This window comes from Eucyclogobius newberryi, unplaced genomic scaffold, assembly GCF_026437365.1.
Source record: "Eucyclogobius newberryi isolate DKJ021-1_F unplaced genomic scaffold, fEucNew1.0.hap1 SCAF_3, whole genome shotgun sequence".
Taxonomy (NCBI): domain Eukaryota; kingdom Metazoa; phylum Chordata; class Actinopteri; order Gobiiformes; family Gobiidae; genus Eucyclogobius; species Eucyclogobius newberryi.
In genome coordinates, this window is record NW_027315945.1 from 6,515,837 (window position 1) to 6,540,806 (window position 24,970).

Below are 24,970 nucleotides of genomic sequence, written 5' to 3' on the forward strand. Positions count from 1 at the left end.
CCCACTGGTTAGCTGTCAGTACTTCTGAAGTGTCTGTAACCTTCTTCATGAGGTCCCACTGGTTAGCTGTCAGTACTTCTGGTAGTGTCTGTAACCTTCTTCATGAGGTCCCACTGGTTAGCTGTAAGTACTTCTGAAGTGTCTGTAACCTTCTTCATGAGGTCCCACTGGTTAGCTGTCAGTACTTCTGAAGTGTCTGTAACCTTCTTCATGAGGTCCCACTGGTTAGCTGTAAGTACTTCTGAAGTGTCTGTAACCTTCTTCATGAGGTCCCACTGGTTAGCTGTCAGTACTTCTGAAGTGTCTGTAACCTTCTTCATGAGGTCCCACTGGTTAGCTGTCAGTGCGCTGAGAGGCCGTTTTTGTTCCAGTAGGCTCTGCAGCATGTAGAGGCTGCTATTCCACCTTGTCTGTGCATAATATCATAAGATTTGTTTAGTTTTGTCTAAACTACAATAAGGAGTTCTACGACAGAAATAAAATGGTGCTGAGAGTATAAAATGAAATAAATAAAATAAATAAAAGTTGTCAAGAATGCGCGACATAGCCCTCACTCTGCACCCCCATCTCAACCGTAGCATTCTTCGTATTAGCAGCGTTGTCGCACAAAATTACATCGACCCGTTGCTTGTCGATGCCCCAGTTGTTGAGCATTTTTAGTATTTGACGCGCTCTGTTGTGTGGGATCTTCGAAATTCCCTGGGCATGCAAGGTTGCACAATGTAAACAAAACTTGAGTTTTCTACCGTAAAGCGCAGCAATGACCAAAAGAACAAGATCGCGGATACAAGCGGTCGAAATGAGTTTCCTCCGCCGTGTGGCTGGGCGCTCCCTTAGAGATAAGGGGAGGAGCTCGGCCACACGGGGGGAGCTCGGAGTAGAGCCGCTGCTCCTCCACGTCGAGAGGAGCCAGCTGAGGTGGCTCGGGCATCTGTTTCGGATGCCTCCTGAGCGCCTCCCTCGGGAGGTGTTTCAGGCATGTCCCACCGGGAAGAGGCCCCGGGGAAGACCCAGGACACGCTGGAGAGACTATGTCTCTCGGCTGGCCTGGGAACGCCTCGGGATCCCCCCTGAGGAGTTGGAGGAAGTGTCTGGGGAGAGGGAAGTCTGGGAGTCCCTGGTTAGACTGCTGCCCCCGCGACCCGGCCCCGGATAAAGCGGCAGAAAATGGATGGATGGAAAGCGCAGTGGGCTTTACTGCAGTAAAATGTTGTGATCCATTCATGCATTATATGGAGGTGTGAGACTTCAAAGTCGGTAAAAGCACTGGGTCTATCTCTTTCCTGGTCTCCTCTGGAGTGCTGCGGTGTGGCTAACTAGCTAAGATGTAGCATGTTTAGCCTGGTTCTTGGTGGTGTTGTTCTTCAGTTTCAGACATAAAATATGTGAAAAATATACTTCTGCTCAGCAGTGTTGGGTAGCATTACTTTTAAAAGTAACTTGATACCTTAACTCGTTGCTGCCCTGGAAAACTATCACGTTACATTACTGCGCTACTGTATTATAAAAGTAATGCTTTGGAGTACTCTTGCGTTACCAATAATTGACATTATTGTATAACCTATATCTTTTGCGACTATCTCTTTGCATTGTTCATTCATGAAAAGCAAAACAGAGGTAAAACCTGACGTGAGTCCTTAATTGGTTTGGAACATTCTCCTTGATGCTGCCATTGCAGTTATCTTTTCTTTTTTTTTCTATTTACTTGTGCCATGACTGGGTTGGGATTCCCTACAAACACAGTAACAAGATCATTAAAATATCAAATAAACAAGCAAAGTAAATGCGTTTGACTGAGCTTCAGTATCTTTTATGTTGACTGATTATCACAATACAATGTCATACAATAAGCATGTGTAGGCCTGTCCTCAAGCAATGAAAAACAGCACTAAGAGAAACGAGTGGATAAGCAACAAAACCAATGCTCAATAACAGAATGCACTTGTTTAAGCCCTGTATATTTAAAGTAAACTCACCACATCGCTGTTACCCTACATTTACTCTTCAGCTACACAATAGTGGTTATAACAAAGGAGAAGTAGTTTTTCAAAATGTGCATCTGAAAGTTTTTTTTCTCTTTGGCATAATGACAAGACTCACTAGTCACTACTGTGCAGTGTACATGCTCACAACATGCCGAGCTGTGGGATTGCGGTGACAAGATGACGCCTGCAAAGAGATGATGACGTAAACAAAACTAAACACGTTACTAATTTTAAAAAGTAACTTGGGGAGCACTAGATTACATGGGAGCACAAAACTAACGTGTTACGTTCCTCGTTGCTCTAAAAAAGTAATTTGTAAATTGTAATTTGTAAGTAATTTGACTCCAACACATTACCAGCTAATGCGTTTCCCCCAACTCTGCTGCTCTGAAATATCAAATCCCCCCCAACTAGTGAACTAGTAATATTGACGGATAAATCCAGCGGATTCGACCGTGGCTTGACAGACTTGACTAAGCTAAGCTGCCATCATACGGAAACTCTCCTACACCAGTCTTTTTCAACAAATCAAAGGCTAGCACAGAGGAAAAAATCAAGAGTAACATTCAAAAAGATGCTGTTTTGGAGAAGACAAGATGAAGACTACAGGAAAGGGAAACTCCACTGTTACATAATGCAGTGGATGCAGGAAAAGGATGATTTGCATTGTTGCTTTATGTGTGAAAATGCAAGGGAAACAGATTTTTACAGGAGGCAAATGGTGCAGTGGTAGAAAGTACCTTGTTTCTTGAACTAAGTAACGTTTATGTGTTTGTAAACTGAGTGGTAGTTTTATATTAAATCATTAAATGGGTTAATTTCAAATAATATTGTAATTCAATACATGATATAAAAGGTGTTTGTTTAAGATCTGAAGCCACTGAAGCAAATTGCTAACTGTTGCTTTGTATCATATACATTCACTTTCAGCCCATTTAAAAATAATTTTGAAATAAAACTTAGAGGAAGTTGGTTACCCTTTTACAGCACAGTAATAGCAAAGTAACAAAATGTAATATTGTATACCAATTGAAGTCATCTGGACACTGTTTTTGAAAAAACAAGATGTTTCGATTTTCATCCAAAAGTCATTCTCAATCGTCATACCAAGTATGAGAACTGAGACTTTGGGATGAAAGTCGAAACATCTTGTTTTTTCAAAAACAGTATCCAGATGACTACAACTGATATTTTGATCTTCAATCGAAGGATCTGGTCGGAGAAGCTAGAATTTATACTGCTATGAACTGATTAAGCCCCGCCCTTAGGGAGGAGATTTACCCTGAAACAAATGCACCTTTTTTACAAGTCAGTGACGTGATGGGACATTTTTACCTCCAGAAGCCACAGCTTATATAGTTATGAATATATGAAAGCTTTTTTTATTTGTGCATATATACATTTGTATTTTATTTATTGAGACAGGGACAGTGCATTAACCTTGACAGGACTAGGAACCAGGCTGTAGCTCACGTGCTAATTTCCACATGTAGTCCCTGGGCAGGCTAATGTTATTAAAGATCCCATATCATGCTATTTTTCCCGTTTTGTAGTCTACTCTAAGGGTATATTTGATAATAATAAGTGTTGTGCAACACCCATAACATAATATTTATGAAAAATCACCCATATCTTGGACCCCGCTCACAAAACCGGAAATGCAATGCTTGGTTTGAGATTCGCCCCACCCTCGAAGAGCAATCCACCTCCCCCGCCCAACCCGTGACCTAGTCTCAGCGAGAGCGCACGTTCTTTTATCGTGGGAATAGCGCCAGCACTCAAATTTAACTTATTTGTAGGTTCCACCCCACAAGTCCGAAGGTTCACAAGGCTCTGGGTCTCTCCTCCAGCGCAGCAGACCGGGCTCTCCTGTCCAACGTCCAACGTGAAACTAACTTCACCGAGGTGGCTCTCCGAGCGTCCTCTCCCTGCCTCCCGCAGCGCTTTCCCGGGTTCACCACCGCCTGCCTCCGCTGCCCCCAGGAATACTTTGCTTTTCGTCCAGACACCTTCCACGTACTGTGTCCTCTTTCGGCAAATTAAACAGTGTAGAGACATATTTACAGCCGAAAACACAATTTCTCCAGAAGACATGGTGAGCAAACAAAAGAAGTCGCTGCGGCTCCTCTCACCGAGGAGGAAGCACTCTGTAACACGCCCCCCTCCCCCTCCCCCCGCCTCCGCGCCGAGGGGGAAAGGGGGAGGGGGGCGTGTTACAGAGTGCTTCCTGGCTGAAACAGGGAAGTGATGTTGGTACCCTGTAGGTATGACGCATCCCTGTAGGTACCCCCTGTTCGTCTGCATATCCAAAGAAATGGAGAGATTTTATTCTATAGCTAAAGACTGCAGGAATCAATTAAAAAAACACGTTGGTCACATAGATGAGGCACCAATAGCACTGTAAGAAGGTTAAAAGCTCTGAAAAGTTGATTTTGCATGATATGGGACCTTTAAGTCCCACGGAGATGTAGCATCTCTTTTTTCAGGGAGGAGCCTATTGTACATGTTTTAGTTTAAATAAGATAAGATTTTGTTCCTCGTCAGTTCTGTGTCCCTTTTGGCCTGTTTTTTGGCTCTAGAAGTCAAAACATCTTGATTAAAAAAAAAACTGAATTAAATCTGAATTAAATTGTTAGTATTGTGGCGATAATAAATGAAGATATGTGAAACCATGCTCTTATGATGCTGGTAAGTGCAGCATGTACATTTAATTTTACCATTTTCTTCCAACACATATTGGGTGTAACCAGAAGGGATGGCTGTGATGTTGTGTCTATGGGGCTATACTCTACCTGTGATGGTGAAGCTGACTGAGAGCAGGGGGGCCATGCTAGCTTTCTGCGGCTTTTGGCTTTGAGCTGCTGGAAGAACAGGGACACACAGGTGACATTAGCTACGCACAGGCTAGGAGGCTAAGGCACTGTGAGAGAAGGGGAGGAGGCTGAGAGGGAGCCAAATGTGTAAGGTTATTGGCCCTCATTTATCAACATAGAATGGTGTATGAAAATGGTATCAATTTGGGTAAATATTTGTCGGTACAGCGGAGGGTGTGTAGTACTGTATTTTCCGGATTATAAATCGCTCCGGAGTATAAATCGCACCAGCCAAACAATGCATAATAGAGAAGAAAAAACATATACAAGTTGCACTTGAGTATAAGTCACAATTTTTGTGGAAATGTGTTCTAGACCAAGAACAGACATTTCATCTTGGAAATGCAATAAAGTAATAACAGATTAGAGAACATGATGAATAATAGGTGTATGTATGTAACGCCTTCAGACACATGACGCATAGACAACGAACTGTAACTAACTTTTGTAAGTGTCTGGTATGTTAATGTAACATATTAAAAGTTATTCAGATAAATATATCACATAACTTTGGGCACTGGTGAGAGCTGGCTGCTCATTGCAACGCTCTGTCTTTTCCAATGTTTTTTGCTCTATTTATTGTAATTGTGTAAATACTCTTTGGAATTTTTGTACATTCATTTGTAAGGCCGGAGCTCACAGACACATTGATAATCCACTTTGATTCTTCTATGCTGGACCTCTCACCCCCTGCAGGACACTCTGTCCACTCAGGAGAGCAGCTTCAGTGACAGAGTGATCCACCCTCGCTGTGTGAAGGAGAGGTTGCTCTGACAGCTCTGCTGCTGTCAGACTCTACAACAAACACTATTAGCCCTGAACATGTGTCATTCAGCTTCATAATCATGTGCAATACTGTCATATTCATGTGCAATACTGTGACATAATGTCAATCATCCTGGTGCAATATTTTTTGTCCATATAACAGCTGTAAATAAGAGTGTTATTATTATTTTATTAAGAGTATAAGTTATTTCTACAAGAGTGTTTTTATAAATGATCTTTTTTTTAAATTATGATTTACTTCTGTGCCTAATCTGTGTTGCAACACTGAAATTTCCCCATTATGGTACAAATAAAGGTTATCTTATTTTATCTTATCTTATCATAAAGAACATGCTAGCAAGTTTTCCAAAGCTTCAGTATTACCCCTAAATCCATCCCGACCCCGGCCAAAACTATGTAAAAAGGTGCGATTTATAATCCAGAAAATACAGTATTTATGAACCTGCTCTGATTTTAGTGTACGCAAGGGCTCTGGTGATAAATATGGTTGTTGAAAATCAGAGTCATTTGAATAAAACACTCCAAAATATTCACATGTAAAGTGGTCCACTGGATTTACAGCATGTGCACACAGAATAGAATTTTGAGGTTTTGGTTCATTGGAAAACACAATAAATGAAGTCTAATTAAATGAAAAGATAAAGAATGAACCTACACGTATCCTACATTTGTTGAAATTAAATAATTAATGTGTTTTCAGGGCTTAATCAAGGTAGCGATAGTGTGATACAGATGCTACAGTGGGACTAGATCCAAGCAGCCCTGGTTCAGGTCGGGCTCAGATGAAGGAGTGAGAGTGGTGTAAGGTGGTTCTGACTGAGCAGCCCTTCCTGAAGGGGCGCTCCGGATGAGCCACTCCGGACAAGCCACTCTGGACAAGCCACTCTGGACAAGCCACTCTGGACAAGGTCTGCCGAACTGAGCGGCAGATCCGTGCTACTGTCTATGTTTTGCTCCAACTCGGAACCAGTTGCGGCCTGCAAGCATGGAGGACATGATGGCAGTCTGGTTAAACCCGCCTGGACAGGTCCACTGTGCCTGATCTCGCTTTGCTGGACTGGATTCATGCGATTTGGGACACTTTGCTCCACATCTGAACACGTGAGGCAGTCTGGGTCCGGCCAGACCGGACCCAGACTTTAAAGTCTGTTTACCCCCGCAGAGGACCAGGCCTGTAGTGCAAGGACTTCCCCACTCACACCAACAGCCTGTGACGAACACATCCAGACCGAGTCCGCTGCTCAACACTTTCCTCGGAATAAGAGAATGGCGCTGCAGAAGAGGACCAAAACCCCATGTCAGGACTATTGACAGTGAGCGTTTCAAACTTTTTTTTTTTAGCTGTTGACTGCTGCTGTGCGAGAGTGTCTCTTCTCTGATCCAGGCCACAAGTTGTTTCCAACTGCTTATTGTAAAGTCGATTCATGCTGTAGTTTATAATGAAAAATAGATTATGGGGCTATACGTTTTGTGCAGTTAAGAGTGGTTTTCATGTGCAGTTTGGTGTTTGTTTGAAGTTGCGTACGGTTTGTGCGCACCATGTGCTCACGTCAATATTGATAAATCTTGGTAGTTTCTTGTTTTGGTCGTACACAACAAGGATAAATGGGGGCCAAAGGCACAAGAGGCAGATAAACAAAGTGGCAGAATGGTGTTTATTTGTAAGGCACTTTGTCATTGAGGGGGTTTAAAGAATGTAGAATAAAGATTCAGTTGTAGTCAAACGTTTCGACTCTCATCCAAGAGTAATTTTCAATCTGCGAATTTAGACCGGGAATTCGGATATTTATCCTATTCTGTGGAAGGCCCTGCCCACCGGGCGGGCCCTCCTGATGACAAAGGTTGTTGATTTCAACCAAAACTACACCTCTTTGTTTCATGTCAAACTAGTAAACTTTACTATCAGTCTTTTAAAGGGCTATTAGTCTCCCTTTTGTCCCAGTCTCTCTCTTACTCTTCACTGAGGACCTGATTAGCATTCGAATGACCTCTCCAGGATTCAAGATTCCATTATAAACAACAGGAAGGTTGAATCTTAAACCACCATTCCTATTTAAGGATGGTCTTTCTTTTTTTAACAAAAATTGCCTCTTTAACTCCTAAAACCATCTTTTTCCCTGCTTAGAATATTCACCTCATTGTCTTCAATAGAGTGGTTAGAGGCTTTAAGATGAAGATGCACGGCGCTCTGTGGTCCTGAACTTGCATTTCTTCTAAATACCTGAGTTCTCGGTCTAAATTTGCAGATTGTGAATGACTCTTGGATGAGAGTCGAAACAAGTCCAGACAACTGAATCTTTTTCTACAATGGAACATTTCTGGACGAATGAGGGATCACACTGACATGTTTTAAGAAACTAGTCTGATACATTTCTGCATATTACAATTTCAAAACAGCACAAACATTGCAGATTTAACCAAATCAATGAAACAATGAAACTGCGCAATAGAAGACGAGCAGACTAACCACCATTAAAAGAGCACCGCTTGTCGGCAGAGCCTCCATCGTGCCCAGGACAAAATCCAAAAAACCAAGTGGGGAAAAAAAGAAACCACACAGTGTTTTTGTTTTGTGACTTAAAGGTTGAATGGACGATTTTTTTGGCCCAAATCTGAGTCTTATTTCCTCGTGGCGTGGACTGCCGATTAGTCCTGCCACGTATCAATCATAAAACGCACCTACCGCTCACCTGCAGCCGCGTGTGGCTCGTCCCCTGAGAGCAGCACATTTCCGCGTGTCTAAGCGCATTGATATATCATAATATAGTTCCCTCAGTGTACGGGACAAAATTAAGACGGAGAAAGACTGTTCGAGCCGACTCAGCAGAAGGGAGACGATGCGATGCGATCCGTCGTGCTAATAAACAAACGCACGTGTGTGTTGTATCAGTCCGCACGGGGGAGTGCGCATGCGCACTTCCGCCTGAGTTGTCAAATCGCCGAAAAATCGTCCATTGCGCCTTTAAGTCACAATGAGACATGACTTGCAGGAAAGCTGAGATGGATTTCATCATGATTGCCACAGTATTAAAGCACTGCCCCTGATTTTGTTGATGTTGTCGTAATCAACCTTTGACTCCAAACCATAGGCCGTGTATAGAAGTGGAGGCACAGACATCATACATTTCGATCACAGCCAATGGAAGCCATTTGTGGCTAGCAGTTTTAACATCTAATGTGGAGCAGAGTTTATTAATGGGAAATCCCAGAGTGTTGTGTACTATATCAGCCAAACCAGTTTCAGTTTGTGAATACTCATCAAAATTTACAGGTCATCAAAAGGTGAAAGCATATTAGCATATTTTGTGAATGGTAGTGCTTTAGCTTGTGGTCAGGCTGTAGACTTGAAAGACCTGAAGTCATTGATCTGTCCTGAGAGTCATTTGGTCTGTTCACTTGGACCATAGGTACGGCCAAGCAGGAGCCATAATCAGAAAGTATTAACATGCTGATGACAAATGAATATTGATCTCATACAAGGAGGCAAAAGTACTTAGTCAGCATTATTTAAAATGAGCTAGATGTCAAGATGTCATTTCAATGTGCAGCTGATTCTCTTGGCATACCATTTTTCTTTCTTAAAATAAATAAATAACATAGAACACCACAGAACAAAACACGACCAAAAATAACATATATATATATATATATATATATATATATATTTATATATATACATATATGTATACATATATATATATATATATATATGTATACATATTTATATATATATATATATATATATATATATATATATATATATACACATATATGTATACATATTTATATATATATATACATATATGTATACATATTTATATATATATATATATATATATATATATATATATATATATTTACACATTGCTGAACAAGCTTCAGATGGTGCCCCTTTTAAAAATAAATATGGACATGAACTACCTAAAATCCTACATGTGTTGTCCACAATGTAATGGCTAGTCCCAGAGAATATACATAACATCCTGTTACAAAATGTGTGAGGAGGAAACGAGTATGCATACCCTACATAAGACAAAAAACAACCGGAACAAACTCCAACAGAATACTTGCATAAACAGACAAGATACATACAGTGTATGTTGTGTAAATAGACACAACATCGATTTAGTCATGTCCTTATAAATGAATAGAATTTAAACCCACCAACAGGCTTTTCAGGGTTTCCACCAGTAAGCACTGAACCGCTCAAACCACAATCATTTCTTCAACCACAGGTTTTAAATTTAGGTTTGCAAATTATTTTTGTTGCGATATAAATCTTAAGTCATGTTTTCATAACCTTAGTTTCAACTTCAGAGATGTTTGCTTTTGATAAAATGCCTCTGTAAAATTGTAAATGTTTCAACAGTATTCAAAAATTATGAATATCAGATTTGATAAATACATTATTCCTTTTTGATGTGGATAGTCACACCTTCTTACAGGCAAATTAACTCCCAGCCTATAGAAGCATAATTAGCTTCTAGCTAATAATAACACAACTAGCCAAGCAAATTGCAACTAAATTAGCCACGGCTAATTGCAGCTATCTTAACTTCCAGATTAGAACCCCACCTTTATAAAATAATTCATTTTCATGTTTTAACTTAGCATGAGCATTAACACTTCCAAAAGACAGGTAGTTTTGCTTTAAACTTTTCCAAACAAAGTTAACCTGTTACCATCCACCTATTTCGCCCTGTGCACAATGGTTGGACATACCCAGATGTGCACATGAACACTGTCAGGGCTTCAGAACTTACACTACAGAAGCCCAAATATAAACAAAACATCCTTTTTTAAGTCTCGCCTGAATATTGTCAATTTGTAATGGTCCTGAGCATGACATACTTCATTGTGTGCTTATGCTGTTCACTGTACATGATGTTTATCTTGTTTACAACAACTGTGTAAAGTTTCAGATCTCTGGGAACAGGCATTTTGGTGCTGTTGACCTTTTTGTATCAAAAAGTATATTCGGATCCAAATATGTGCCAACTGTGCCAAACGGTTTTATTACAATTTCAGCTCCTCTATGATCATAAAACATACATTTTGATGTTTTGTAGGCCACTAATACCTATTATAACTGCTAAAAACAATGTATGTGAAAATGTGTAAATACGAATTTACCCATGAATTTCCCATATAGAGGTGAACAAAAAATAATAATAATAATAATAATATTTTTTATTTATTTTTGTATTGGTATAATAATACATATATCTAACACAATGCGCGTCCAAAAGGCTAATAAAATCAGAAAACGTGATGCGTAAAATCTAGTCGCCAAATGCAGAAAAATCTAGGCTCTGACAGCCTTACGCACGTGAATACAGAGGATTCTGTGTGTGGGACCCCTAAGTCCCGCCCCACTTTCTAAAGCCATTCTTATTGGCTAGAATAATATGTCAATCAAAGTCCGCTAAGTCACTGATAACGTTAGCTATGTTGCTAAAAACAAGTTAGCTTCGGGCGACGGAAGCGGCGCATTTTTTTCCTCCGGAGGCTGTAGAGAACAAACCCGTCGACAGAAAAATTAGTGGATGGTCTCATTCTGTAGGTAATAGTCTGAAGAAAAGATCAATGCCAAACAACATCTTATTAGTAAAACAGGTCATTTGTTATGGACGGAGAAATGCGCCGGACGAGCCTCAATCCTGACTATTGTCACAGAAGAAATCTTTGTTTACTTTACAATATCTCAAAATCGGATAACTTCAGGAAAAATACAATTGGATATTGTTGTTCAATGGTTCCTTATGGACAGACTGAGTACAAGGATGTACTTTCGTCCATCATAAACAGCAAACAGGTAGGACATGCGTTTGTAAAAGTTGAGACTTTCTCACAAACTATTAGTAATTGCTTCTTGGGGCATATTATTCAATGTAAATCAATTAGATATTTGTTTTATTGAGAAAATAAGCTTTAAAATGATGTATGGCTGCTGGTATTGACCACGGAAATAAAAGTGATGATGTAAGAGAATATTTGAGGTATGGAAAATGCTCGCCGGCAAGCAGGTGGGTGGTAACAGGTTTTAACTGAAGAATGAAATTCAAAAGACCATCAGCTGTATCAGCTAAGTCAGAACTCTCACAGGATGGATATAATACACAAGTTGTGTATGGTGTTAATGCTGTTCTACTTGTTGATTTAACTCTCAAACAGTTTAACCTGAAGTAGGCCTAGTTAATGTTCAAATTCCAGTTCCAGACCCCCACATCTGTCAGCTGACTCAAAACTAGCATGTGTCTGATTGGTTGAAACACACTAATATTCAAGGTGTCGCCTAAACTAAAACTACTGCCCAGACCAACCCCAACTGAGTTCCACCGATACCATGAAGGGGAAGGAACAAAAGTTCGAACATGAACAACACTACTGTAATTGAACTAATAGTATTACTACAACTGTATGGATACATTTTAGCAATAAAAACATAAAAATTAAGGCACTTAAACAAGAAGACATAGTGCTTTTGTCTGGACAAGCGCCCCCATTAAGTGAATAAAGTAAAAGCAGCTCTACCTTTATCGTTCTCCTGAAGCTGGCTAATGTAGGCAAGTAGCTCTGCATTGACCAGGACACAGTAGATCTCGCGGGTCTGCAGGCCCCCGCCACATAGACCCGTCAGGTTACCTCGCCGACGGTCCTGTTGGCTCAACAACAGGTCTACACGGCATTCGCTCCACTCCGAGGTCCTCCACATATACCTGCACAGACAGTGTGTGAACAAGTGAGTAAAAGAAGCTAATTGGGTACTCAAGGATGAGGGAGAGACAGTCAGTTTACAATAATATTTTGTATCCTATCAGCCCATTCCAGGGCTGATAGGATACTAAGTCTAAAGTGAAACTATTAACACCTGTCATCAGGAGGTTCCGCCCAGGGCCTACTCAAAGTAAAATAAATATCCGAGTTCCCAAACTCATTTTGCAGATTGAGAATGACTCTTGAATGAGAGTCGAAACGTCTGATTTTTCTAAAAAACAGTGCCCAGATGACTTCAACTGAATATTTTTCTACAATGGAACGCTCTTGGACGACTAAGGCATTACCGGCTGGAGTATTAATCTTCATTCAAACTTGGTTCATTGACCCTGTTTACAAGTTGTGTTCTCTGCTTCTTCTATGAGCTGTTTTAACGTTCATAAATCATCAACAGACTCTGTCTGAGCATTTCTGCCATCAAATCAGTTTAAATACAACAAGTGTTGGGTAGTGTTAATTTTAAAAGTAACATGTCAAGTTACTGCAGTACTTTTTTGACAAAGTAACAAAATAACTTAAAACTTTTGTTTTTATCAGCTTGTAGGGGTAGAGATCGGTGCACGATGAAAGGAGGTGCAACGTCACATGCACTAGCTTGTGCCACTATATAGGAGCTGGACAGCCCTTGACAAGCTGGGTCTTAACTAAAACCAATGTTAGTGGTTTGAAAAATCTAACACTGGATTACCTAGGAAAACAAAACGGACACGTTAAATTAATTGTTACTTGAGTTTAACCCCTGTTGTGGGAGAAAATACAAGGCACAAAAGATATATGTAAAATGGCCTCAAATGCTCTCACACAACTGATATCCATACGCCGGCACCCTGATGTGCCCTGACCAAAGACCCTCTCACCATTCGAGAGAAAGAGCTCGGGGGTCCAGGACGAGATTTGTGTTTTAAACACCTGGCCTTTTGGACAGAGCACCGTCTTTTGTCTAACCGTCAGATGGCATAACATTTATTTTTAGACTGCTTCTAATAAACCATATACATTGATTGACGTGTATATAACGTTTGTGAATGGTTCCTGGTAACAAATGGAGAAGTTGGAGGGACATGTTCCAGCTTGTTCCTATAAAATCAAACACAGGCCTTCAAATAAAAGCTAAATCACTGGCCTTCAAGTGCAAGTCAAGTCCCAAGTCCCTGGCCTTCAAATCTAAGTCGACCTCCCAAGTCTTAGCCCCTTTTATCAAGTTATCAAAATAGTGACACAAGTCTGACTCAAGTCCAAGTCACAACTTGCAAGTCCACACCTGTGGACCCATGGACTACCAACTATCAAATTACCATTTTTGTACAGTCCATTGAGTAGATTGACTTGGGTAAACATAAATGTAGTTTCATCTACAGTCCCTTCCACCATGCTGATCCCCACCCAGAACACACACGCTGAGTGGACTTACGTGTGACAGGGTGGCACAGCATCTCCCGCTGGTTCACATGCCTCCGTCTCCTCCACAGGCTTACACTGGGCTCCCTCACCTGCAGACAGCTGGGTGACATGCCTGCTGCGGGCCCGGGTGCCATGCAGAGAGCCTGGGTCGGAACAGCCTGTAGAACAGGCAGACCACTGGCTCCACTCGCTCAGCTGGCAGTCCCTGGACAGGATGCATGACTGCAGCATGAGGGGCAGGTCCCGCGGGGTACACAGGCTGGGAAGAGGGTTTGAAAAGAGCTCAGTTAGTTACTTCATGCTAGTCATAAACATTAAACACAAACTGAATCAATAATTTAATAAATACTTGTATTTTTTAATAACTGTTGTTTATTAACTGTTGCACATCAACTGTTATTAAATATGCTGTAGGGCGCAGGTGTCAAACATGTGGCCTGAGGGCCTAAACCGGTCCACCAGACGTTTTAATCCGGCCCGCCGAACATTTCTAATTTATATTTAATAATTTTTGGTAATATGTATATAGCGTTTTTATCGATAGAACTAAAAGTCCCACAATCCTTTGCAGCGGCTGCCCCTCCCCCACACTGTGCTGCTGTGTGTGCTCAGCCCTTTAATTGTGAACTCTGCTCAACCTGCAAGTGTTGATCAGACACAACCAACATCTGGTCGAAGAAGGATTAAGCATTCACTGCCTTAAGTGTGACAATAAATCAACATGTGTTGTCTTAGGGCCGCTCTCCCGGACCCCACAGAGCCACATCAAAGCCCAAAATGTATCTGGGCAGTGTAAATGAAAATTATATGAAGACATTTTAAGCCACACGGACTGTGTTACAGTTACTAAAATACAGAAGAAATGTGATATACCATGCATTCATGTTGAGTGTTTGACTTTATCTATGATTTTTGTTTTGTAATTAACTCTGTGTTTGATTTTAGAGTGAACTGTTCTGTGCCCATGATTTTATTTAAAACAACATTTTAACCACTGTAAAACATTGTATGTGTAATGAGGGTTAATTTGGGGTTTTCGTTAATAATGTTAAAAAGACCTGACTAAGCTTGAATAGGACCATCCCCTTTTCTCAAATACCACGCTCCGGGGGGCAAATGTACAAAATATATAAAAGTGTTGTGGACGAGAAAAACGCTTTTCTCTTCTTTTTTTTTGCTTGTACGTTTCATACGCCCAGGGCATAATTGGCTCGATGGAACGGAATTAAATGGAATGGAATGTGAGAAGCCATTGTTCTCCCATGTTTTTTTATTGGCTCGAGCCATGGAATGAAATCAAATGTAATGTAATGGAATGTGAGGAGAAATTGTTCTCCCCTTGTTTCTTATTATTAGGCCCGAGCCGAAGGACGAGAATCGTCCCGGCAATCGTCCCGGGGGCTGGAAAAATGCAAAAATCAAGTAGTAAGACAAAGATGGATATGCTCGTGAGTGGTATCAAAAATTATAACTCTGTGAGTTCTAATTTTGAGTGAAGGTTTTGTGAAAAATGATTTGAAAGATGGCTCAGTAGCACCACCTCAAAAATGAATTAACATGGGGCCAATGGGAGCCCGACGCCATAAAAAAAATCGCAGTCAAAATATGACGCTCACTCCAAAAAATAGTTAATGTGAGGACATGTAAAAAATATTATTATGACTCCACCTTAAGTCATACAGGAAGTCGGCCATATTGGATCAAACAGGGCACTGACAAAAGTGGACCTTTCATATTGTTGGCATTTTCTCCTACAGTTTTCCTAGAAAACACATCAAAGTTGGCCACAAGACACAAAACCCATGAGCAATGTAGTGTTTTGAATCTGAACCAGTTTTTGGCTATGGTCATCGTGAATTTTAAACAAAACCGCAATTTAAGGAAAATTCAAAAAAAATCTGTTTCTTAAACATTTTTTTAATTTCTTTATTTTGATGTAGCATTTGAAATGTTATGAAAGTCGAAGCTGATACGCTTTCGGGTATGGTCATCGTGAATAACAATATATCAATTATTATATATATCAATTTTTTTTTTTTTTATCATAAAAGATTCTGTTTGTCATAGACAACTGAAAATATTTATAGGGAGTTAAGATGTGACCGGGCACAATGTGACAAAATAACGTGACAAGTGAGTTTCCGTTAGGCTGAGCAAAATAATAGGTCTGTTTGCCGTAACCCGACCGACTATAAAACTAGCCGACTGAAAAAAAATATCAGCATTTTGTTAAAAAAATACTTATACAAATAACGCATTGCGCAACGCATATGCGTCTTCATTTTTGGTCCTCCATATGCTTCTGTATTAAACAGACCATGCAGGAACCTATAATGTCTTTTACTAGATGATTTGGCTCTGTCAGCGCCACTGGTCTGGCCACCGTTCATGCCGTTTTGCATCATGGTGTGGCTTCATTTAAATTTGACTTGCGCATTGCATTCTGGGAGGGAAACACGCCCAGCAGCGTCATCACAACAAACATGGCGGCGCCCGTTCCCCCCGCTTGCCTTCGCTACCGAAATAAAGGATAACGGCGTACAAAAGGTCGATTGAAATTTCTTAAAATCTGGAGATTTAGTCTCCCGACCGGGTTGATCGAGACGTTTTCCATCATTGACTGTTGAAGTCCTGGCGGTCACTCAGATTCAAAAAATGGCAAAATTTGAATATATTTTTTTGCCTTCAAAGTAAAAAAATAAGAATTTACCTACCGACCGACCCACTTGAAAAATGTTGGGTCGACTGACAATTTATTTGGGGTAGCCTTATTATTATTTTTCTCCCACAAACCACCCCAAATTTGACCCCCTGAACGTTAACGAAAACTAATTTTTAAAACTCCTCAGAGCCCAGGTTATCATTATTAGGGAGAAATAGTGAAGCCCAATGCTTTTGTGCCTGTTTAAGCTGCTAATAATGTGAGGAAATGTGTAACTTAGAAAATAAAATGTCTACGCCCCAAAATCTTGCGTTGTGGCCTCGTGACCTTTACTTTAACCAAACAAAAATCACATCACATGCAACACAGCTGATGGCTTAAGTCTACAGTTTCGACGGTCCCAAACCTTCACGGCGTTCCCGGAGTTGAGTCATTAAATCCAAATGCGAAAATATATTCCATAAAGCGGGTTATCCACATGGAAAAAGTCTTGACAACTGTCTTCTTGATATCAATCAAGCATGCGCGCTTCCTCCTGCTCGTGCCAGCGCATTCTCCGCTGCTGAATAAAGCGTATATCCGAATCGGCAGCAAGGTTTGCTACGCGGGTTTTGCCCCGGTGGGCCTCACAGTCCAGTTCCACTTCCACAAGTTCTCACCGTGGGTTTAGGCGGCCGCGGCTCGTCTCTCACAATCCGGCTCGAGTGGTACCAAATTCACTAAAACGAAGACTCCTCCCCCCACCTGTAGTAACCCTAATAAACGCTCCAGTCCACACACCTCGGACACGCCTCCCATTCATAAGGGATACAGGGCAGAATAAACAGAAAAGCGGCACGTTACACACATTTTTCTGCACCTTCTGTGGCTAAGCTACATCATCATTCAAGATCGGTGGAAATTTTTATTTTTTTGTGTCTAAAAATTAAAATAGCAATATAACACACCTACAATGATGGGCCTATTTTGTCTTAGACTTGGTACAAACGTACCTCATGTCAAGACAAGTAATAAATTATACTATGACCCCAGCCTAAACCCCACAGGGAATCGGCCATTATAGGCGGAACCCAGTATTTTAAATTTTTTACACCTCATACTTTATTTTTCGATTTTCAGTCAAAAGGCTTGAAGATGTTGATACAATTCCAAATGTGGCAAGCTCGTTAACAAAAATGGCTATTTTTTGTAAAGTCTAAAGAATAAAGTCTAGGAGAATGCAGTATCGGGGCAATCGTGATCAAAACACGGTCGCGCGGGTGGCGAGAGCCATCATCGCCATGAAGCAACCTTAGTCATTTTGTAGATAAGCGCACATCTTTGTAGATCTAAGTAAAATATGAACGTGATAATAATCAAATTTTAATGGGAAGAGTCGCCAGTGTAACTTAAGAACATCTGTTGGAGAAAACGACTTGAGCCATCCACCGAGACCGCTGGCTTTAGACCGAATCCTTCTATCAGTGCAGCTTCCATAAATATGTCCCCCTTATGTTTCTTTGCTTCTCGTTTTCGGGGTAGATTTTTTCTGCTCTCTTCGTCTGTGCTGGAGCTCCAGTCTTTGTTTTTGTTATTCACTCCAAAAGAGATGCGTTTATCGGCTGTTTTTCAGTTTAATTTTGTTTTTTGTGATTGGAGAGATTGGTTTTACCTGAATATTGGCAAGAAATAGTCTCTCTTTTCTGATTAGAATGTCTTTTGCCATTGTATGTAGTTTCACTGAAAATAATATTTTTTCTTCATGTTCTTTCAGTCAACAGTTTTTCCTTTCACTGTCCAAATTTGATGTGTTTTGTAATACAGGACCATGGATTGATGATATTCATCAATACAATTCCATTGTTGTTCTGTGCAGAGGTAGATGGTGATACTAGAAGTAAAACATATTCTTACGGCAACGCCATCCGCCCAACCAAATGTTGGCCACATTGGTTCAAAAACGGCTTAGCATGACTCTGGAGTTTTTCCAAAAATCATACTTTTACAAACTCCTCCCAGGGCGTTGGCCCGAAAAAGCTGAAATTTGGGGAAAATGGTGCTGAGGAGTGGGACATCAAAGGTGATATCAGTCACGGTCTCTATGCGGCAAAGCCACAGACAAAGGCCAAATTGCGTCAAATTTGAATCAGTTGTTAAACCCTTTGCCCTAAACATACTTGAAGTGAAATAAATTAATTTGGCATGACAGTGCTCCCTAGAGAGTGAAATAAATATTATATGAGGGGTAAAATGTTTAGTTTTGCGAAATTTGGCACAAAATTCTATTTTGGCATCCCAATCAAAAAAGTCAATGAGACCCATGTCACATTTGTAACGGCTTTGCTGTAGCGATGACAGAAACCTCCCATATTATTCCAATGGGGAAATTGCCAGATCTCTTGAAATTTTAACATGCTGACACTTTATACTTTTACGAACTCCTCCTAGGGCGTTAGCCCTATTAACATGAAATTCGGTGAGACTTATCTTCAGGGGTGGACCATCAAATGTTAAATTTTTATTCTAAGAGTCATGGTCTCTGTGCGGCAAAGCCGCACATTTTGCCAATAATTCAAAATAAAATTGCTTTTTGAATGGTAAAGCAAAGAGGAGAAGATGTGACAGCGTCACAGATTCAGCAGTAGGTGTAAGAAAAGGACAATTTGGGCGCATTAGCGCCCCAATTGTCTACAGTTAGCCTACAGTTCTTTTATTGTGAACTCTCTTTGACCTGAAAGATGTCCTCAGGCACAACCAAACATCTGGTTTAAGAAGGATTAAGCATTTTATTGCCTAAGTAACTATAAATCACGTCCATGGCGCCACAGCAGAGACAAATATGTGCCTGGGCAAACCAGAAAAACCCATGATATGTCATTAATTTGTGTTGCCAGACTGACTGAGAAAACGTTCTCTTTTGTTCTTTCCTTGTTGCCTTTATGTTTCTCTTCCCGCTCCGCGAAACTTTTTAACTTTTCCGTCTTACCAAGACTCCACTGTGTGCGTTGGACATTAGGCCGCAGCCAGACTCTCTTGTTTAACTGTAATCACCGATCATCACCTGAAGGACCTTTTCAGCACGCTTAGGAGCACAATTAAGACAACCTTTTGTTAACTATTATTATTTTGTCTTTATGAAGCAACCACCGTAGTGTTTGTAGATCAGTGCCTATTTTTGAATAATAATAATAATAATTTCAGATGGGACGAGTCGCTTGTGCCATTTCTTGAACTTTCACCGAGATCTGCCGCAGCGCCCGGCACCCCCTGGACGGGAGCGAGCGGGCTCTTTTGCCGGTACACAGCTGAGACGACTACACGGCCGATGTACCTTTCCACGGAGGTAACCCCGGAGACAGAACGAATCTCACAAAGTCCTGCGTTACCCCTTTATATTCATAGGTTAAAAACCCCAGTTTAACCAGATTCCTTGCATCTTAAAGTTAATATGCTATAGCTTGTTGATTTTACCTGTTAGGAAACTGTTTGTGTATTCAACCTTGCTGATTTAATCATTTGATGAATAAACCACACAAAAATAACTCTGATTCCAGGAAAACTTAACACAAAAACGAGTCATTTTCCAATTTTGGATTTCCAATTTAAAAATTAAATGGGCAGCAAGTACACGGATCTATCTTCTTTATACCTGGCATTTGATGCAGAGAGAGTGATAGCTCCATCTCCTCTCTCTCAATCTTCTTCTGTGTTTTTAAAAGCCCTAATGCTGCCAATGACCCACTTTTTCCTGCGCCACTTCTCCTTTTAGTGCTGCGCCTGTTGTCAATGCCCACGTTTTTTTTTTCATTTGGGTGTAAAATCGCAGTCATTATTTTTTCATCTCCGTCACACCGACAGAATGAGGACGGCGGTTTGGCGTTTAAAAAGCTAAGACGCTGTTCATTTGTATGTGTGCACTTTGGGTCTCAATAGGCTGAGAAAAAGCTGGCAGAAAGAGTCTTTTTTAAGAACTAAGGTGTTATGAGAGGTCGAGTGAGTCAGGGGGAAGGTTTTTATGAGAAAGGGAAAGAGAGGTAGAGAGAGAAGGTGTGAGAGTAACAGATAAAGGGAGAGGGATAGCAAATAGTTTAGAAGAAAGAGAGCAATGGTGGAAAGAGTAGTGAACATTTATTCTCAAGTAAAAGTAAAGTTACATGGCTTAATACTACCCTGCAGATGAATAGGAAAACATTTTAAATTTAGAGATAATCTGAAACTTCTTCTGACGTTTACTCATGAATGTAGTTTTTCATCATGCAAAATTTTCATAAGAAAATAAGGAATTTTATGTGTAATACTAACAGTGCATACATTTGGGACGTATGAAGCTTTTGAGTAAACTAGATCTTACAAATAATTTGTATATAATAAAAAAATGCTTACTTTTGTTTGCCTTAAAACAATAATAAATCAGCCTTAGAAAATGATATTAAAATATAGCTGCAAGCGGCGATGATCGGCCCTCGCCACGCTGCTGCCACGCTGAGGCGCCACAATCTTCCTTTTACTACACCTACTGCTGAATCCGTGACGCTATCGCATCTTCTCCCCTTTGCCTTACATATAAAGGGAAAGGTTTGCGGCTACACAGAGAACGTGACACTTGACAGTTTTGATGGTCCACCCCTGAAGATGAGGCTCACCAAATTTCAGGTTAATAGGGCTAACGCCCTTGGAGGAGTTCGTAAAAGTATAAAGTGTAAGCATGTTCAAATTTCAGAGATCTGACGATTTTCCCATTGGAATAACATGGGAGGTTTCTGTCTGCGCCCTTTCGCAGCCGAGCTTTGCACGGCCTTACGGAACTAAAAATGCATTTGGTGAAAAGAGCCTTTGAAGTTACAATGACTATTACAATAAAGCTACAATAAATCTATGGATGCAAGTGGAGTAAATCAAATATATACAAATATATTTTGGCAAAGATTGGGGAATGTTGTTTCTGCGTAAATATTTATGTTGAGAGATCAAACTTTTAGAATGTTTTGCCTGGAGCATCTCACCTTTAGAGAATGTAGTCATTCTCATTACGTCATAAGGCGCATTACGTCATAAGGCGCTGGTACAGCTGGCAGCCCGGTGTAAACGCTCTCTCTTCTTTCTCACACTTATTGTGCTTTATCTCCTATATTTTGTAAATATAGTTAGTATATTTTTTCTATTTTACTGTACGATAGGGACACGCGCTGGAATAGTTTTTTAATTCAACAGTTTTTGACTTTTTTCGGCTGGATTTGAGCGTTTTTCGTTGCGTTCGTTGTGTTGTTGTGACGTGAGCTAGCTCCGAGTGAGCCCACCAGCCCCCCCCGCGCCCTCCGGCCGCGCTAAAGTACGGCGTGTCGTCGGTACACGTTTATATACACGTTTATATAAAAGAGGAACTTCACGAACGATCGGGACACGCACTGGAATCGCTTTAAATTAACTTGTTTTGACTTTATTAGGCTGGATTGAGTGTTTTCGTCGTGTCGTTGCGATGTGTCTTGGCTCTGAGTCCCCCGGCTCCGGCCCCGCCCCCCGCCCGGCGCCGTACCGCGTTTACACAAAGGAGGAACTCATGAAACTGCGGAGAACTGTCGTCTTACCCGGAGATCGTCACGTTATCCCGGCGGACATCCTAAGAAAAACGCAACGAAGCAGACGGGCTGGACGTAAACTCCGAGAGAAGAGAGGGACAAACAGGAAGTCGGTTCCCGCCGTAGTCATGGGTAACGTGAGGTCCCTTCAAAATAAAATGACGGAAATAGCGAGCCTCATGCGGTCCCAGAGGATTTATAGGGACAGCAGTGTCTTGATTTTCACAGAGACCTGGTTAACAGCAGAAATGCCAGACTCTATTGTAGGTTTGGACAATTTTCATCTGCTGCGGGCGGACAGAACGAGAGAATGCGGAAAGAAAAGAGGTGGAGGTCTGGCGGTGTATGTGAACACGAGCTGGTCCAAACCCGAACACTGCACAGTGAAGGAGCAGCTATGTAACAGGGATATTGAACTATTGGCTATTGGCATGAGGCCATATTATCTGCCCCGGGAGTTCTCACATGTGATTTTGATCGCAGTCTATGTGGCCCCGTCTGCCAATGCTGAAGATGCTTGTGAAGCACTGCTCTCCTGCACTTGTAGGCTGCAAACACAGCATCCACAGGCTCTCTTCCTCATCTCTGGTGACTTTAACCACGCTTCTCCCTCTTCTGTTCTACCAACATACACCCAGTATGTTACCTGCCCCACCAGAGAGAATAGAACATTGGACTTGTTTTTTGCCAACACCAAGGAGGCTTATTCTTCTTCCCCCCTCCCTCCCCTGGGCAGCTCGGACCACAACCTTGTACATCTGAGGCCTGTGTATGAACCCATCATGCGCAGGCAGCCTGTGGTGTGCCGTGAGGTGAGGATGTGGTCTGCTGAGAGCGAGGAGGCTCTGAGGGACTGCTTCAGCACCACTGTCTGGACTGAGCTTTATGACCCACATGGGGAGGACATCAACACCATCACAGAGTGCATCACGGACTACATCAACTTCTGTTTTGAGAACATTGTTCCCTCCCGGACGGTGCGGTGTTTTCCAAACAACAAGCCATGGATTAACCGTGAACTGAAGGCTCTGCTGAAGGAGAAGAAGAGAGCCTTCAGGTCAGGGAACAAGGAGGAGCTGAGGACTGTGCAGAAGGAGCTGAGGAGGAAGATCAGGCAGGCTGAGGCCGGCTACAAGAGGAGGATGGAGGAGCAGCTGCAGCAAAAGAACATTCAGGGAGTGTGGAGGAGCCTGAAAACCATCTCGGGCTTCAAAATCCCCCCTGCCCAGACAGAGGGGGATCTACAGTGGGTGAATGATTTAAATGCTCACTTCTTGAGGTTTGATCAGTCACCCGCCCCTCCCCCTGCACAGCTGCATGCTCCCTCTTCCACAGCTGGACAACGCCCTGCATCTGTTCCTCTTCGCTTATCTGCCCCGGACCATCAGCTCCCCACTTCGCCTGGACTCACCCATCCCCCCAGCACACAGTCCCCCTGCCAACCACTGACTGTCACAGCAGCACAGGTGAGGAGTGAGCTGAAGAGGATTAAAGTGAGGAAGGCAGCAGGACCTGATGACATCAGCCCCAGGCTCCTTAAGTCCTGCGCAGATGAACTGTGTGGAGTTATGGAGCATGTCTTCAACATGAGCCTGAAGCTGAGGGTGGTACCACAGGTCTGGAAGACCTCCTGTCTGGTACCTGTGCCTAAGACACCGCGCCCCAAAGACCTCAACAGCTTCAGGCCAGTGGCTCTCACGTCCCACCTGATGAAGACACTGAAGCGGCTAGTCCTGGACCACCTCCGCTCCACCGTGAGCTCAGCCATGGACCCGCTGCAGTTTGCATATCGGTCTGGCATCGGAGTGGAGGACGCCGTCATCTCCCTGCTGCACCGCTCTCTCTCTCACCTGGAAAAGCCTGGCAGCTCTGTGAGGATTCTGTTCTTCGATCTTTCCAGCGCCTTCAACACCATCCAGCCGCTGCTCCTGAGGGACAAGCTGGAGACGGCTGGTGTGGAGTATGACCTGGCAGAGTGGATCCTGGACTACCTCACAGACCGACCCCAGTTTGTGAGAGCCTGGAACTGTGTGTCTGACACTCGGACCTGCAGTGTGGGGGCGCCCCAGGGCACTGTCCTCGCGCCCTTTCTCTTCACCCTTTACACTGCAGACTTCAGACATGACACGGACAGCTGTGTCCTGCAGAAGTTCTCTGACGACTCTGCCATCATCGGACTTATCACGGACGACGATGACGCGGAGTACAGAGGACTGGCGCAGGACTTTGTGGACTGGTGTCAGCGGAACCACCTCCTCATCAACGCGGGGAAGACCAAGGAGATGGTGGTGGATTTCCGCAGACGCCACCCCACTGCCCCCTCACCAGTGAACATCCAGGGACGGGACATTGAGAGAGTGGACTCATACAAGTACCTGGGTGTTCATCTGAACCACAAACTGGACTGGACTCATAACACAGACGCACTGTACAGGAAGAGCCAGAGTCGGCTCTACCTCCTGAGGAGACTCAGGTCTTTTGGAGTGACAGGGCCACTCCTGAAGACCTTCTACGACTCTGTGGTGGCATCGGCCCTCCTGTATGGTGTGGCCTGCTGGAGCAGCAGCATCACAGAGAGGGAGAGGAAGAGGCTGGACAGAGTCATCAAGAAGTCCAGCTCCGTCCTGGGCTGTGCTCTGGACTCGGTGCAGGAGGTGGGGGACAGGAGGGTCCTGGCTAGATTCACATCTATGCTGGACCATGATTGTCACCCCATGCAGGACACTCTCTCCGCTCTGGAGAGCAGCTTCAGTGAGAGACTGATCCACCCTCGATGTGTGAAGGAAAGGTTCCGTAGGTCTTTCCTTCCTGCTGCTGTCAGACTTTATAACAAAAACTGTTAGTACTGAACACTCGCAATACTGACCTAACCTAATACTGATGTGCAATTCTGTCATATGTGCAATTGCTGTTGGAATTCATGTGCAATTA

The 24,970-nt window shown here is 42.3% G+C and overlaps 1 protein-coding gene and 1 long non-coding RNA gene across 2 annotated transcripts in view; one reads left to right on the forward strand and one right to left on the reverse strand.

The window, feature by feature from the left end:
* Nucleotides 1–24,970, reverse strand: part of thsd7ab (thrombospondin, type I, domain containing 7Ab) — a 488,245-nt gene that overhangs the window by 296,071 nt on the left and 167,204 nt on the right. Inside the window, exons 4-5 of the mRNA XM_072460164.1 lie at nt 13,833–14,081; nt 12,179–12,363 (exon numbers count right to left, since the gene is read on the reverse strand). Coding sequence (XP_072316265.1) covers nt 12,179–12,363; nt 13,833–14,081 — 434 coding nt within the window. The remainder of the gene's footprint in view (nt 1–12,178; nt 12,364–13,832; nt 14,082–24,970) is intronic.
* The window catches only part of LOC140373589 (uncharacterized), a 528,683-nt gene that overhangs the window by 9,694 nt on the left and 494,019 nt on the right, over nt 1–24,970 (forward strand). The window lies entirely within an intron of this gene.